The sequence below is a fragment of the Elgaria multicarinata genome, chromosome 2, assembly GCF_023053635.1.
Source record: "Elgaria multicarinata webbii isolate HBS135686 ecotype San Diego chromosome 2, rElgMul1.1.pri, whole genome shotgun sequence".
Taxonomy (NCBI): Eukaryota; Metazoa; Chordata; class Lepidosauria; order Squamata; family Anguidae; genus Elgaria; species Elgaria multicarinata.
Genome location: NC_086172.1, coordinates 52,534,240 through 52,551,828, shown reverse-complemented (window position 1 = coordinate 52,551,828; position 17,589 = coordinate 52,534,240). Strand labels below are relative to the sequence as shown.

Genomic DNA, 17,589 nt, shown 5'->3' with positions numbered 1-17,589 from the left:
CACCAGAGTTTGGGATAAACTAGGGCTTCTTTATTTAAACTATAAGGGATATTCAACCCCTCTTGGATCTGCATTTGAAAAGTGCGGGAATCTATATGTCCTTACCTCAGGCAACTTGCCTGGCATTATGGGCAAACCACTCTTGTAAGCCAGGAGTCCGGTAAACGCAGCCCCTCTCTTATACAACGCTTTGAGAGTATGGGGAGACCACCCCACGTCATCCCCACTCTGGGTGGGATCAGCCTTTATAGGCTTGGCCCTGCCCCTGCCTCATATGTCTGCATGTGAGGCCTTTATTCCTCTCTTCTCCACTGCAACTGCCAACTCTCTTGCTCAAGCAGTACCAGCTGAGTGGGGATAATGGACTTCTGTTTGTTTATTTGTTACCTTTGCATCCCTCCCTCCCTCCAAGGACCTCAGAGTGACATACAACTCCCTCACACCACACCACACCCACATTTTATGCTTGCAACTATCTTGTAAGGTCTGTTTGTTTTGTGGAGAACATCTCAGTGGATTGGTCCCCATGTATCAGGTGGAGGACCATCTGTCCTTCATTCTACCATCTTGAATGGCACCTCAATTACTTCTTAAGGCAACAGCTTCTCCTTGTCTCTTGGTATGACTTCTTCCAGGGACAAGGGCTATGTGATGGAGTCTTTGGCACTCCAAAATTGGGCAAGAAGGAAGGCCCTTTCCCCTTTAGGTTATTAATTTATTTATTACATATCTATACCCCTTTCGCACATATTTTGGAATGTTGAGTTATACAAAGCTTTTGGACCAATATTATGAATCTGGTTAATGAAATCACCAGTTTCTCAGTACCACAAAATCTTAAGGTAGTACTATTGTGTTCTTTTAAAGATTAGTCTAATGACATTGAATTTGCAGTTGTTGAAAATGGGCTCCTGACCGTTGAAATGTGTATAGCAGCAAATTGGAAGAAAGCTGCAGCTCCAACAATATCTGAATGGTATGGTAGATACTGCAATCTTATCAAAATTTACTTAATATAGAAGTTAAAGGAAAGGTATAGATAAATGCATTTATTGGAAAATGGACCTTATTTGCAGTGTTCTGGAATATCAAAAATCAGGATAATATTCAACCATATGTTTTTTTCTTTATATTTCTTGTTCTTTGTGTGTATGCGTAATACATAGTTTTAAGATAATATGATGAATTTGTAAGAAAAATAAAAATTATATATAGAAGTGAAAAAATGAAAGAAAAATTAATCAGAGGCTTTAGCTAGACCCACCTGTTAGCATGCGACAGAGGAGGTAAGATCTCGCGACGTGTTTATCGCGAGATCCCTCCTCTGTTTACACGCGATGCGTGACGACCTCAGAAGGAGAGGAATCGTGAGGAGCCAGGTCAACCTGCGGCGCCTGGCCACATGTTGATTCCTCCCTTGCCCTGGGAAAAAAATGGGGCTAAAGGGGAGGGCGAGATCCTGGGGCAAGGGAGGGATCATCCCTCCCTGATCCCGGGATCCACTGTGCGTCATGTGGGCGCACAGAGACGATCTTGGGGATCACCTCAGGATTTTGCCCCGTCTAGCTATGGCCTGAGGCAAAACACACACACACACATTATTTCCCAGGAAGTTAATATTTATAGGTTGTTGTCAAGGTTCCTCCTTTATCTGGGCCCCTTTGATCTGCTCCTTAAAGATGTTTTGCCTCTTTAAGAGCCCTTCTCATCTGATGTCAAGTTTTTACTTTCCCCTCTTAGTAACGTGGGGTTTAGGCTTTAGGCATAGTGTAAACGACGCTCCTGAACACCAAGTTTTAACAACAAATATTTACTAGATTATATGACATAAGGCAAAGACAAATAAACTTAAGGTATTTACTCAAACAGAGCTGTAAGACTTTAAAAGTCTTACAGTATTAAGTATTACTCAACGTATTACTCAGCAGTATTACTCAACGTTGATCCAGTCAAATGCTAGGCATCCTCAGCGGCTCTTTGCGTCCTTCAATTCTCTCCTGAAGCCTAATCCGCCATCTCTCCCCGCCTCTCTGTCTGCTAATAACTTTGCCTCTTTTTTCAATGCTAAAATCCAAACTATTCGCTCTGATCTGGCCAGCTCTGCTCCTCTTCCAGTTCCTGTTCCTCATCTGTCAGTTCCTCCTGCAAATTTCTCTGCGTTTCCTTTGGTCTCAGCTGATGAACTGTCTACAATACTGCGCTCTTCGAAGCCCTCCACTTGTTCTCGTGATCCGATTCCCTCTTGTGTCTTTAGTAACCTTATCCCTGCTATCCTCCCTTCCTTGCTTCATATTATTAATTTTTCTCTGTCCTCTGGTTCATTTCCTTCTGCTTTTAAACATGCTACAGTCTCTCCTATTCTCAAGAAACCTACTCTTGATAGGCTATCTCTGTCTAACTACCGACCTGTCTCTTTGTTGCCATTTGTTTCAAAGATCCTGGAGCGTGTGGTCTACTCTCGTTGTCTTGATTTTCTTTCTAGTAACTCTGCTCTGGATCCTTTCCAATCTGGATTCCGTCCTTTGCATTCCACTGAAACAGCCCTTACTAAGATTACCAATGATCTTCTTACTGCCAAGTCTAAAGGCCATTATTCCGTTCTTATTCTCCTTGATCTAACTGCAGCCTTTGACACGGTTGATCATGATCTTCTTTTAGATTCCCTTCATGACCTTGGATTTTGTGGCTCTGTCTATAACTGGTTTGCCTCCTATCTAGCGGGTCGCTCTTTCAGCGTGTTGGCTAATGGCAGCTTGTCTTCTTCTTTTCCCCTTTCTGTAGGGGTTCCGCAAGGCTCGGTGCTTGGTCCGCTGTTGTTTTCTTTATACATGTTGCCCTTGGGTAATCTTATTCAATCTCATGGCCTCCAATATCATCTGTATGCCGATGATACACAATTATTCTTTCTTCTCCGGATCTTTCTCCTGATGTTCACGATCGTATCTCGGCATGTCTCTCAGATATCTCAGCTTGGTTGCTTCATCGTCGTTTGAAACTTAATATGGCAAAGACTGAATTGCTTGTTTTTCCTCCTAAACCTTCTCCTCATCTCTCATTCTCTCTTACTGTCAATGATGTTACACTTACTCCAGTCAAGGAAGCTCGTAGTCTTGGCTTTATATTTGATTCCTCGCTCTCCTTTATTCCTAATATTGAGGCAGTAGCTAAATCCTGTCGTTTTTTCCTGTATAATATTGCCAGGATTCGATCATTTTTGTCTGTCTCTTCTGCCAAGACTCTTGTTCATGCATTGGTTATTTCTCGGTTGGACTACTGCAACCTTCTTCTCACTGGCCTTCCTTCTTCTCACATCAGTCTGTTGGCTTCTGTTCACCACTCTGCTGCTAAGATCATCTTCTTGGCTCGCCGCTCTGACCATGTTACTCCACTTCTGAAATCTCTTCATTGGCTTCCAATTCACTTCAGAATCCAATATAAACTTCTCCTGTTGACCTACAAAGCTTTTCACTGTCTAGCTCCTTCCTATCTCTCCTCTCTCATCTCACACTATTGCCCCGCTCGTGCTCTTTGCTCCTCTGATGCCATGTTTCTCGCCTGCCCAAGGGTCTCCACTTCCCTTGCTCGGCTTCGTCCATTTTCTTCTGCTGCCCCTTATGCCTGGAACGCTCTTCCAGAACATTTGAGAACTACAAGTTCAATCGCAGCTTTTACAGCTCAGCTAAAAACTTTTCTTTTTCCTAAAGCTTTTAAAACTTGATTTTGTTCTGACTTTATACTGTTAGTTTTACCCTACCCTGTGCCTGTTTACCCTACCCTGTGCCTGTTTGCATTCTCTTCCCCTCCTTATTGTTTTATTATGATTTTATTAGAATGTAAGCCTATGCGGCAGGGTCTTGCTATTTACTGTTTTACTCTGTACAGCACCATGTACATTGATGGTGCTATATAAATAAATAATAATAATAATAATAATAATAATAATAATAATAATAATAATAATAAAAGGCATAAAAGAAATAAAAACGCAGTTTCCTCTAGCCTAGCTACTCTTTCACCTGTAGGCTTTGGCCTAGAGTCCTTTCCAGCCTTCTCCTGGCTGTTCTTCTTCAGAGTCTCTCTCTCTGTAGTTCTTCCTCTCTCTTCTGCTGAACAGTTAACTCCACCCCTTTTTATACCCTCCCCCAGAACTGAAACCAAACAATTAGGTAACCTAAAACTGGGGAAATGAAACTAATGGTAACTCCTTTAGGGGGGAAATGAAACTCAAGGAATGCCCCCTCCCATCAGGAGATTTTTTGGGCCTTCAGGCTTAAACCAAACCTAAGCCTGTGTAGGCCTCAAACCTTCACAGTTGTATATTACAACAGTTGTGAGTGCTCCATTTTAAAAGCTCCCTTGTTTGTTGTGTGCCGTTGCAGTAACACATACAAATGTCATCTGAATGATGGAAACTGTAATACTAGAAGAAGTTAGTTTATGCTAAGTTGCAAGTGACACACATGCCACAAGAAATGTAGAAGCAGCTTGGCATAATAATCCAATATACTTACAACCACGCATATGTTGCTCTACTTACTATAATGATTTTCAACTTCATATTATGCATATTTTATTTCTTTTCATTTCAGTAGCAAAACTTCACAATATAAAGTTCAGCCCTGTTAAGTGCTGAGCAATTCCTGGGAGGTTGAGGCGGAGGGGCTTACAAGCCTTGTGGGTGAAGTGATTAAAGGGTAGAAGGAAATAATGGATTTTGAGATTAAATTGTTCTTTGAGACCCCCAGGGTTTTAGGAGGACTGAGGATAAATGGAAAATCAGTTGCATTTTCTTAAGAATGCTTTGTGCTGCCCATTCTATTTAAGAGGCCTGTGTATAGCTTTTCCAGTCTCCAAAGGCACTAGACCAGCATTTTCCATGAGAGTGCAGAATGGTTTAGAACATATTAAAATACAGAAGTAAGTAGTATTAAATGTTATGGTGGGAGAAAAGAGAAATCCTGGGATTGAGGTATAATTAGAGGGAGTGTTATCCTGCTGTAAACTCTTTCCCCATAAAGGTATGAAAGAGTCTTTCAACACTCCAAAGCACTTTATAAATGGCAACTACTAAATTAGCATGGATCCCGACAGCACTTTTTTTAAAAAAGAAAGGGCTGTTTCTTCTCGTCATCTTCAGCTCAGTTCACACTCGCCTTTCCCTCACACACCCCAGACTTGCCTGTACAACCATGTGGAGGAAGTTGACAGTGTGTACCAGTTTCCCGATTTACAGCCTCTCAGCGCAATCACACCAGGAATCCATACAACAATTCAGTGTCATTTATCTACATATTGCAAATGTTTGGCGGCTGAGACTGAAAAATAGTGAACTTGACTTAGACCTTCTAGCAGGTTGATAGCTGTGATAAGTTTTGGACTGGGCACTTTGCACCTCACACTTGAAAGTAAGACAACCTACAAAGCTATAGAATATACACATGGCCTTTTTTTCTTTTTCTTTTTTTCAGAGCTCTCTCTTTATAGCTTGCCTTTGAAGGAGAGAGAAAGAAAAAGGAAGAGGAGGGAGGCAACACAGGAAACATGTGATATTAATTACTAGAATAAGCATGTTCTTGGAGACGTAATCTCTGACCTGCAGCGGGAAGAAAATGAAAATCGGCAGCTCATCAGAGAACTTCTTTTGCTCTAACTAACATTTGGTAGCAAGAAATGAAAAGAAAGGAGTTTAAAGATCAGGGCACAACCTCCTCCGCTCTAGTTTGACTGGAGATCTTCTCAAGAGCTCCTTTAAGTGGATTGCCTTGGCTGCTGCCAATGTTTTCTGCCACTAGGGGAAATACTGGAGATGCAGATAAAACTCTTACTGTCTATTGACAGATTTAAAATATATATAAAAAAATAAAAGATGACCACATGTTAAAGCTATCACCAGTACATGAAAAATGAGGCTAAAACGTTCAATTGGACATTTACAATGGTTGTAGCCTGTAAGGTAATGGGGTCAAAACCCTACGTGAAACCCGTTTAACTTTTTAACATAATAGGGCAGCTAATAATAATGATGATAATAATAATAATAATAATAGGGAATTAATAAATATTTGAAATTATGGCAATAATTGTTTCTAAAAACTTTTATTTATTTATTTATTTATTGCATTTCTATACCGCCCAATAGCCGAAGCTCCCTGGGTGGGTCACAAAAATTAAAACCATTCAAAGCATAAAACAAACAGTATAAAAACATGATATAAAATACAATATAAAGGTGAAGTAGCACATTTCATTTAGGGTTGAGATGAAGCGACTATGAGTGGTGAGGAACAGAACTTTGCCCATCCTGTTGTCCGACATAAGACCATATTTCATTTTTCAATCTGGTATATATCCCCATTAATGCACACAGGTGTCTTTCACTTCACAATTTATGTTCAACAGAGAGAATTCAGCCACATTGATTTACTTTATGCCAGAGGGGGGAATATCATTTGCTTGCTATTTCTGTTCATCACAGATTTAAATTGTAGCTAACATACGATACACTGATTTATAGATGACCATTAGAGACGGTGATTTGTGTTGGGAGAAAATAGTGAAGCCCCTGCTGTGAAAGTGTACTTTATCAATTGTAGTCTCCAAACAGCAATGCAGGTGTGTTCCCAAATGAGATTTTCTGAGTTTCAGGTTCAGTGCTAAGCGAAGGGTATAAGACATGCATTTCCACCCCTGCCATAATATGCAGCAGCTGTCTTTGATGGACTAGAATATCTGCTTATGAGAATACCCAGAGGCCGTGATGATCTCATATTGATGTCAGTTATCACATGATAGTAGTTGCCAATGAGACTTGGCAAGACTGTTGGTGTAGAACAAATGGAAATATTTTCTGTATTAACAAGAAATTTGGTAACAGTGTACTTCTGTTTCTTTTATAGTGGTAAGTAAGGTTTTCAGTTTAAATGCAGACATAATGATAATTGTATCCAGGCCAATATATTTTGGCTTCATATACATCAGTAAGACTTGCTTCCTGCTTAGTTAAATTATGTTAGGTGATTTAGTAAAATGGCCATTAAAAGCAAACAGCTAAAACAATTTTAGAGTAATTAGCTTTTATTTGGCTTGGTTTAATAGTGCTGGATTGTTTTATTTGGCCATTAGACATACCAGGTTATTAAAAAGCACCTAATCTATGAGTATTTATATCCAAATATTGAAAATAAATCATGTTAATACAAGTCTGTTTTCCTAACGCATTGTAGAATAATGAGCCATGTTGCATTTGAGTTTTGTCAGACATTGGCTTTCTAAAGTACAGTGTTGTTATAATTTGCTTAAGAAAACCAGTTTTCCATGAATATTAAATAATTAAGCAAATGGAAACTATTGGAGAAGTAGACCTGGTTCCAAAGGACTGCATGGGCAGTGGTGGAGAATCCATGCATGCAGTAGGGGGTTCCTACCAAGCAGCCTGAGGTCATTTCTTTGGGACCTTTGGAAGAAGACTCCTAATTCAGCCCAAAGTGCTGCATTAGAGGAGCAAGAGAAAGAAAGGGGTGCCTCAAAGAGGTTTCTGAATCCTGGCCCTAAGTTAAAAGAAATATATGAAGGTAGTGATTATGGTATGATCTTGTGGCATGTGATTGCTTAGAGCAGTGGTCTTCAACTAGTCCAAACCCAAAACCCACCTCAGACTCCGAAACTGCAACATGGGACCCACTTTCACAATTTCACAATTGTCCAACATGGCAGCAACAGCTTTGCTGCCACCCATATGGACTGATTTCACGACGCCCATTTGGGTCGCGACACACCAGTTGAAGACCACTGACTTAGAGGCTCCACCTGAGTGCAGAAAAATCACAGAATGTGCAAGTGGGCACATACTTCATTTTACTGAGAATCTCAGCTTCCTTTCCCTTTCCTTTTGTCTTTTTTTTTTAAAAAAGCAAGTTTTTAGACCCTTATAGCTGCAAAGATACACTTTTGAATGTGTGTGAGCAAAATCTGGAAAAATTACCAGAAACTGAAAGGGCTGCTGAATAAGATTTTCAGTGGCTGGATGTGAAGTTTCTGAATTTCTTCCCACAAATAGTAAAATTAGTATGCTATGCAAAATAGAGAAAATGCACAAGAACATTATGTAAAATAAGAGAATACATGTACAATCTGTACAGGTTGCAGAATGCAGGTTTCTTGGAGAAGAAGTTGAATTATCCAAATGCAGGATATTTATGAGGGCACTATGTAATATAAAACTACCATTCACAATTGAAATGAAAAACAGCAGTGAAAGCCGTCTAGGGGCTGGAGCACTTCCTTACATACATATGGGGGAACATGCAATATGTGATTCAATGCCTGCAATTAGAAATGGAACAGTCTCATGGAAGTTGCACTATGGGATTTCACTGTTTGTGTAGGTTTGCTCTTGGTACATTGCAAGCAAATAACTATTGAGATGTTGAATATATTTAACTTGAACTTAGTGTTATGCCAAATGGCCCACTATATGATGGAAGTTAATGGAACAGGTAGGTATAAAATACGTATGCCAAAGAGTGTGGGCATACCCTTCCTGATTTTCTTGCTATAGATAACTTTTAGGTAAGTATCACTTGGGAAGACACTAGCAACTTTGAAGGAATGTGCAGATTTGCTTGGTCTTAAATAGCGTAGCAGTGATTAAATGATTACTCCAGACATTGTGCATTGATGGAGTACCAAGACTTGACAGGTGCCATCTTATAAGGACAATGTAAACAGCTGTTAAGCTAACACCTTTACATGTTCACTTGCTCTTGTGAAGAAGTCTGGTTTTTTTGTGCATCTGTTAATCTAAAAAAATGGTAAGATGGATACTTCTAGGATACAGAAATATTGTGATTTATTTATTTATTACATTCATATGCTGCTCTTCATAACAAATCAAAAGCAGTTTTGCAAATATTCCAATATTCTCATAGCATAAGGCAATTGGTATTCCTCATATGACTAAATAATAGAATCCAGCTGTATTTGAATCCATTGTATTATCAGTTTCATTTAACTGTCTTCTTACATGAAGTTTATTTACATGTAGTTTTCAGCAACTGAAATGCTGATCTAAGATTGGATGTTATTGCTGCTATTAAATAATAATAATAATAATAATAATAATAATAATAATAATAGTAATATCAATGGTGAGACTACTCGTATATCTTCACAAGTGATTACAGAGGGAAGAAAAATCTAGTTTCTGCAGTTTTTGTCAATAACCAATAGTTGATTGGATCATCTTTTTCTTTGTAGATATAACACCTTACCAAGCAGAAGAACACTTAAAAATTCAAGATTAGTGAGTAAAAAGGATGACGTTCATGTCTGCATTATGTGTTTGCGTGCCATCATGAATTACCAGGTAACTGGATTTCAGTGATTAATTGGATAACTTCTTTTGAACGGAGGGATTTTGAGTTGTTGTCATAATGGAGTTCCTGTCCTCAATGAAAGGAATAACTATCAGGGTGGATAAAAATCGATTTAAAAATAAATAAATTTAAAAAATTAAATCGGATTTTTTTTTAATAAAATGCTTTTTGAGGAAATTCTATCTAAAGATAGTTTTCTATTTAAGATACATTATACTCCAAAGGTTATTCATCATGAAATAAGGATTAGTTTTTAATTATGTAGCATGGAAATTTTTAATTTTTTTGGTAAATGAATTCCATTAATCCATTCACAATGTCATGCTCTTCCAGAGGTTTCTGTAAGATTATTTTTCTCCTCCCAATAAAGTACAGCAGAAAAGTTGTCCACACTATTAAACTGGAGATAGTTCACCTCACAATAATTTCATAATTATCTATCTATGATGTGTTTCTAATAGCATAACCAAATCAGTATTTTTTGATATAACTGTAAAACTAATCTGAAAAGTTACTATTCTAAAAATGAAACCTTCATCTGAAGGTTGTAAATCTGGTTGTAAATATTAAGATTATACCAGCAAGAATGAGTCTTTGGTAACTCTGAGTTGTGTAAAATATAGCGAGGAAGAGTGCACTGGTTTTTGGTGGGGGGGAGTCATATGATTAAATCAAGTCTTTCAGAGTAGTGATTTAAATAAATTGAATTAAATCAAATCTACCCTGATAACTATACAAGCTTTATATAAAAATTGAGAGGGTTGTTTCATATGGACATAAAGCATTACTTAAAGTAGCATGAAAAAAACCTTTGTGGGGAAAAATAGTGGTTGTCCTAGCACTGATATTCATTAAAAGCTTAATGATGAACTTCTTTGGTTCACCATTAAAGTATACTGCAATTGAAACTGAACATACCCAATCAGGATGCATCCTTGGTAGCATAGAAGAATTCCACACATTCACAGCAGCTGTCTATCCCTGCCACAGTCTCACGATTTGACAGTAACTGTGGTTAGGCAATGTGGGGGGGAAGCAAAAGATGATAATCTGTAATAACAAGAGAGAACGTTCATTTCTTTGAAACATAAAGGGAACATTTGATGGCTATTCGAGTATTATACCTATGTTACAGAGTGAGAAACTAAGAAATTAAGGAGTTACTTTCAATTACAGCAGCTTTCACTGTAGAGATTGCATACACCAGCCTTCCCAAGATGTTTTGTGTTCTCCAAATGCTTTGGACTAGATCAACCATCAACCCTATCCAGCATAAGCAATGGTCAGGGATGCTGGGACTTTCAGTCTAAAACATCTGGAATGCACCAGGATGGAGAAGCCTGTCTTAGACGGTCACAAAATTCCACTAGAGCTTAGGGGTGAAGAAAAGCTCAACACAACATGTGCATGCCTTAATAAAGCTATCCAGTGAAACATACCATCTTAGATGCTTTGATTTATATGTAAGACAGACTGAGAGGATTAAAAAAAAGGAATTTAAAATAAGAAAGTGTGTGGGCAGAAACACTGAAAATGATACTTGAGATGTGTTTCCTTACATTCTTACATCAGGCTAAGAATATTTGTTTGTGAAGAGGTGTTAGAGAAAAGAACAGTTGGTATGCCTTATTTAAATATACATTTACTGTTTAGACATAATGGTCACTGGTTTTGTTTGGAGACACCAGGGTAGGTAGAAACACTAGATCTGGTGCATATATCCTGTAAATTTGTAAAGTTAAAAATATAAAACATGCCTTTAGAAATACAAATATACAGATACACTTGTCAGAGAGACAGAATTGGCTCCAATTCCCAGTTTATTTATTTTTATTTTATTCATTTTAAAACATTTCTATACATTCTGTCATATACAACATATTGAGGCGGTGTACAATAGTAAAAACTACAGCATAAATATGTTCTTAGCTAAAACAAAGCACAACAAGTTGCATGGTACATCCAGTGGCAAATCTGGGTTCGCTATCATAAAGTGTGAACTTGCCCAGAGTTGCCCACATTGTTTTAGATAATAATGTAGTTCAAATGCTGAACTTTATTTTCAATTTCCATTTTAGTATGGCTTCAATATGGTCATGTCGCACCCCCATGCTGTTAATGAAATTGCATTAAGTCTGAACAACAAGAATCCCAGGTAAAAGCCTTTGTTGTGTTGGATTTTTTTATGTGAAGAGGATTATTTTTTCCTGATCAAAGTTGCTTTGCAAGAAACTCCTCATTTACATACACTGCCGTCCCTCCTCTGACCAGTGTGCTTTTATGTTAAACTTGTGATTATTTTGCTAGACCTAAACAGGTCTAGAATTGATTTTATACTGGTTAAATTGTATATGCCTTAGTTTTTTTAAAAAACAAAATAGGAAAGCTTTGAAATGATTTGAACTTCAAGGAGGCACTGAGGATTTGCAACATCTTGCCTGAAGATATTGGCAGGGTCAGGCTCTTGATGCAGCAGCTGAACATTAAAAATATTATTTTCAGATGTCACATCCATCTTGCAAAAGCTGAGTCATCACATTGTTCTAATTGATTTCTCTCTCCGTTTCTTTGCACAGAACAAAGGCGCTGGTCTTAGAACTGTTGGCAGCCGTTTGTCTTGTAAGAGGAGGACACGAAATCATTTTGTCTGCCTTTGATAATTTTAAAGAGGTAGGTTACTCTGTTTCCTTCAAGAGTGACGTACGCCTTGCACAGCTTCGTTGGATAAGGTCTGCTGAAGCTAGGTGGTTAATCTTTATTTCATGTGCCTGAGAGTAATACAACTGTTCATGGATGCATTGGGGTACAGATTGGGTACACATTCCAGCATGAGCTTCATTCCATTTCTGCTGTGGTGACATTAGCCACCTTTTGCAAAGAAACTTGCAATAGCAGTTCAGACGGAATCTGGAAGAGAAACCCTAGTTCAAGTCAGACTGCTGTGCTTCATAATGCATAACATTTGTTCACAGTAGTGTGTTTATTTATCCAACCTTGCAAATAAAATCTGTAATGTACTTGACTGCTTTCTCTTCTACATGCCTGCTCTTTTACCCCTCTGCTTTTCATCATATTTTATTGCCTGACTTCCTTCACTTGATAGGGATTTCACTTGGTCCTCTCCCACTTTCAAATTTACTATTTTATCCATGACACCACAGAAAAGATACTAGATCTACATAGAATGACCTAATTGGTGGCCCAGCTACGCCCTTATCTGGACAGGGATAACCTGACTTCAGTTGTCCATGCTCTGGTAACCTCCAAGTTAGATTACTGCAATGCACTCTACGTAGGGCTGCCTTTGAAGATGGTTCGGAGGCTGCAGCTCGTGCAAAATGCAGTGGCCAGATTGATTTCAGGAACCAGAAGGTTCAACCATATAACACCTGCTGGTCCGCTTGCACTGGCTGCCTGTATGTTTCCGAGCCCAATTCAAGGTGCTGGTTTTGATTTATAAAGCCTTACACAGCTTGGGACCACAATACCTGATGGAACGCCTCTCCCGACGTGAATATACCCAGTCACTATGTTCAACATCTACGGTCCTCCTTTGGGTGCCTACTCTGAGAGAGGCTCGGAGTGTGGCAACAAGGGACAGGACCTTTTTGGTGGTGGCCCCCAGACTATGGAACGATCTCCCTGACGAGGCTTGCCTGGCACCAACGCTGCTATCTTTCCGGCGCCAGGTTAAGACTTTCCTCTTTACCCAGGCACATGACAGCACATCTTAATCACCCACATGTTTAGTTTTTTAACAGTTTTTAATGCTTTATGTGTATATTTTCTGTGTTTTAGAATTTTAAATTTTGTATACTCGTTTTTATCTTAATTTTAGAATTTCTGTAAACCGCCCAGAGAGCCCTGGCTATGGGGGCAGTATATAAATAAATTGGCAAATGACATTGGTAAACATATATTTTACCATTTTATTTTTTAATCCAGGGTGGAGAGCTTGTGCTTTCCAGATGTTTTGATGTACAACTCCCACCAGTCCTAGCCAACAGTAAGGGGTGATGGGAGTTGTAGGTCAAAATATTTGGAGGGCCATAAGTTGCCCCATGGATGGTTTTGTTATCAGAGAAAATTTCGCAATATGCAAAGCGATGGAAAAAATTAACAGTTTTGGAGAAAGGAATCTTGAAAACAAAAACATTGAACTGTATAATTCACTACAGTACAATGATGGAACTCAGATTCTGACAGAGCAGGAATGCTTCCCAATTCTCTTCATCCATCCATGACCAAATAATACACATTTATTATTTATTTTATTTATTTCAGCCGTTTTTGTCCCACTCTTTAACCCTGAGGTTATGTCCAATTAGCACCTCCTGGCGAAGGAACAGTGCCCGTCAGTAAGGGGAGGGTGCGCTTTCTCCTCCCCTGAAGCCCCTGTACCATTTGTTAAACATGTCTAAAAACATAGAAAGCATGTATGCAAGCAACATTTTGCTCACATACAGCCTACTTAATCCAGGATCTTTCCTGAAAAAAGAGGTCAGCTGGGGGTTTTGGTCTAAGGAGGTGCTCTGTGACAGCTTCTATCAGAGTGGCTCTTTAGGATAAAGTTTGAAACGGCCCTTTCCCTTTTGCGGTTGCCTGAGTTGAATAGGATCATCTGGTGAGTGGGAGGTTGTGTGAGTGCGTAAGTGTGTGTGAAAAAGAGAGAGAGATGGGCCCAGCGTGTACCAGCGTATATGAGGCTGCAGGTGCTTCTAGATGAGGCTCTTCTATCACCATTGTCCTGCCTCATTCATGGAATTTTATGGGGAGGTCCAGATGACATCGTCTTCTACTTATAACCCTCCCATGTTTTCCTACTACTTTTTTCACTCTCTTTCATACCATGGAAAATCCTATCGAGAAAAAGGCAGAATATCTGCACAATTCCTTCTGGTTGTTAGCTCTAGCACCCCACAACTGAATGGAGGAGAGGAAAGAAGGGTGAATGTATAATGGAGTGTGAGAGTAGAGGTCTGTTCTGTTGTCCTTCTTTGTTCCTACTCCTGGCGGAACGACCTTCACTGATCTCATTAGCAAATTGTCTCAGAGGCTTGAATCTTGCTTCTGATGTGCAGCATATTTTCATGAACCGACTCTGAAAAACGGCTTCATGACGTACACTATGATTTGTTCTCGCCAAGGCTACGCAGCAATAGATGAAGAATATGTTCCTTTTGGAATCATAATGTTTCTAAGAGCCAAACTCTCTTGGTCCATGTAAGAATAAGGATATGCCTGTTCCTAGTGATGGAAGAGCTTGTGGCATTAAAGGATTTTGTTTTTGTTTTTTGGCTTTCTGTATCCTGTCTTCTTTGTTCTCTCTACTCAGCTTTTGTTTTTTTCTTTCATTTTAACTTAAGGCCTGATAAATGGTAGGAGACGGAAATTTTAGTGATGAATTTATTCTGCCTACTCTTAGTATTACTAAGGTTTGGAGCTCCATGGCTATGAGGGACAGGTAGGAATCTCCTATCCCATCCTAAAGTTGTGGAAGAGTTTATCCAGACAATCACAAAGTGTGCCCTGGCAATGATTTTGCTTTTGTGGAATAATCACACATGGGGAGAATCAAAAATTATTAGTATGGGTTGTATGCAGTGTAAGTCCTCCTTAGAGTAAACTCATTAAAATAAATGGGACTTAAGTTAAACTAACATGGGATCCAACACAATGTTATCTACTGTAGACATAATGGATAGAATGCAGCCCTGCTGTAGGGTTCTTGGGGAGACAAGACTACAAAATATTGTACCTTGTCTGAAAAAAATGTAATATCCCTTGAAAAATATTGAAGGAACAAGATTAGGAACAAGTTTGGATATGTTGGCCCTGAAATGACCCAAAATGCATTGGTTGTCCTTGAGAAAAGCTAGCATTACTCCCATTTGTATTTAGCGTACTCCTCTCTCTCATCCCGGTCTTAATAAATTACATTCATTACTGTCCCAGCACTGTTTGGCCACTGTATGTCAAAGGAAAGTTGCTCTTCACTCTATTAAAATGATGTATGAGGGTCTGTTAGCTTTTATTTATGAGCAGCTAAATGGAGCAGGAAGTCAGTCAGACATTTTGAGTCAGTTCCAGTAGTTTAATCTAGTTTAATCCCACCTTTAAAACATCCTGGGATACAAGGATTACAAATACATTGCAGTTAGTTTAGAAATAGGTGAAAGGGTGAGATATATATGGAAGAACTCTCCACTTCCCTAAAGCAACTACACAGTGCAATTTTGGGGTGGGGATCACAAGCATTTTCTTCTCTTTAATGATGGCTTTCTGTATGTGCGTCTGTGTTGATATGTGAATAAGTTTGATTTTATTTGTCCAAATGGAGCATATGTGAATGGGGCCTGGAAAAGGATGGGGAGTTGTTGGGGTTGCATTTCAGTTTGCCTGTCAGAAAATGCAGTATTGGGGCATCAGACTGTTGAGCTTCAGGATCCGTGGTTTTGCAATGAACTCTAAGTTGTTTATTTTTCATTACTTTTCCCTCCAGTGGAGGAAAAATACACCATTTAACCCCAGACTCTTAATAGAAATCCAAATTTATGTATTGTGAATCAAGAAGAGAATTTATTGCAAACAAGAAGCCAGCTTTATTCTTATTGGTCATTGCCACGATTTAATTTTATAAGTCACAGCAGGATGTGTTAGAAAACAGGAGCCAATCATCTTTGCCCGAAGCTGTAATCTCCAAATAATGTAGACTTCTTGTTTAAAAAAGAAAATTAAAAATCTTTTCAGCTTAATAAACATTAAACAACACTTTACATAACCAGAATCTTGCAAGAAAATTGGTATTTTGTTCTCTCAATGATCTGTAAGCACATGTAATGCCAGTTTGAAAGAAACGCCTTCCCAAAATAGTAATACCCTGGAGTGAAATTGGTTGATCACACTAGACCATTGTACTAAGAAGAAAAAGAAATCATTGTGACCTCTGGATTGTGGGACAAAGAAAGGGGGGAAAACATTTTGGAGAGTGTCATTTTAATGTTGAAACGTACGTGTATTTAAAGATCATATTCATTGCGGTTTCCTGACTCTTTTCACATACTGAATTTTCTGTTAAATGAATTCTGCATCTTATTCTTGCATTATCACTGTGCATTCTTTACATCAGGAACTCAGGGCTGATCTGTTAGTTACAGTTGCCACTTGACCAGTCTCCGTGTAGCAAATGTTCCTGTGTGTGTGCCAAAATGTGTAGAGCAGCTAGCCATACGGATCACCCTGATTGTGTGGAGAAATTCAGTGCCATTTTCCAGTATTCCTAGCAATGTGTGACACAGGCAAAGGAGTTGGCCACTTATCATAGTTGTACTTCAGGTGAAACTCTGTGGTGACCCCTCATTCGCTGATAGGAAGACACTTGCCAGTACCATCAATCTGGGGGATCAGACTCTCTACAACCGAGGTGGACAACTTGTGGCACTCCAAGATCTTTTGGCCTACAATTCCTATCACCTCTCATCATTGCCTGTGGTGGCTTGAGCTGATGAGAGTTGTAGGTCAAAACATTGGAGGACCGCAAGTTGCCTCACCCTGCTCTACAACTAAGCTGCTTGGGTTAAGGGGGGATGATGTGTGTGTGTGTGTGTGTGTGTGTGTATGTGTGTGTGTGTGTGTGTGTGTATGTGTATGTGTATGCATGTGAGTGTTGCAACACCAAACTTGCAAGTTGAGGAAGGCAGCCACTAGTGCATTACTCAGTACAATTTATTAAGGCTTCAAACTGCTGCACACTTACTTGGGAGTAAAGTGACAATGATAATTTTCCTGTAAATATCCATGTAACTGAAATGTGAGGACTGTTCACAGCATTTTTAAACAAATGTAATGTTAAAGCTGATGCACTTAATTGTCATTTGTATCTTTCTTAGTTCCTCTTCTTTTGTTCTGTTATCTGTCCCCTTTTTATTGTTTGCTGAATCTACACTACTCTTGAGTTATTTCGATACGTTTTAGGCTGTAAAATAGAAGTAAACAACATGCGCGCGCACGCACACACACACCATGACCTTGAGTACGGCTTCCACTTCCTCTGCTGCTGCCCCAGCACTGCTGAAATTTGACAGTACAGCAGCAAAAACATTGGTAGTTTGCTGACGAAATTTGGCAGCCAACCACTACGCAGATACAAAAGTGCCAAATGTAGTTTGCTTTCAAGCTAAATGTTGCTCTTTTGATTTTCTGTAGAATTTTACCA

At 39.0% G+C, this 17,589-nt stretch overlaps 1 protein-coding gene across 8 annotated transcripts in view; it reads left to right on the top strand.

Moving 5' to 3' along the window:
• FMNL2 (formin like 2) overlaps nt 1-17,589 on the top strand; it is a 212,310-nt gene that overhangs the window by 143,314 nt on the left and 51,407 nt on the right. For all 8 annotated transcript variants that reach the window (XM_063116548.1, XM_063116543.1, XM_063116551.1 and 5 more), the window contains 3 exons: nt 9,256-9,364; nt 11,453-11,529; nt 11,951-12,044. In XM_063116548.1, the coding sequence (XP_062972618.1) occupies nt 9,256-9,364; nt 11,453-11,529; nt 11,951-12,044 (280 nt within the window). The remainder of the gene's footprint in view (nt 1-9,255; nt 9,365-11,452; nt 11,530-11,950; nt 12,045-17,589) is intronic.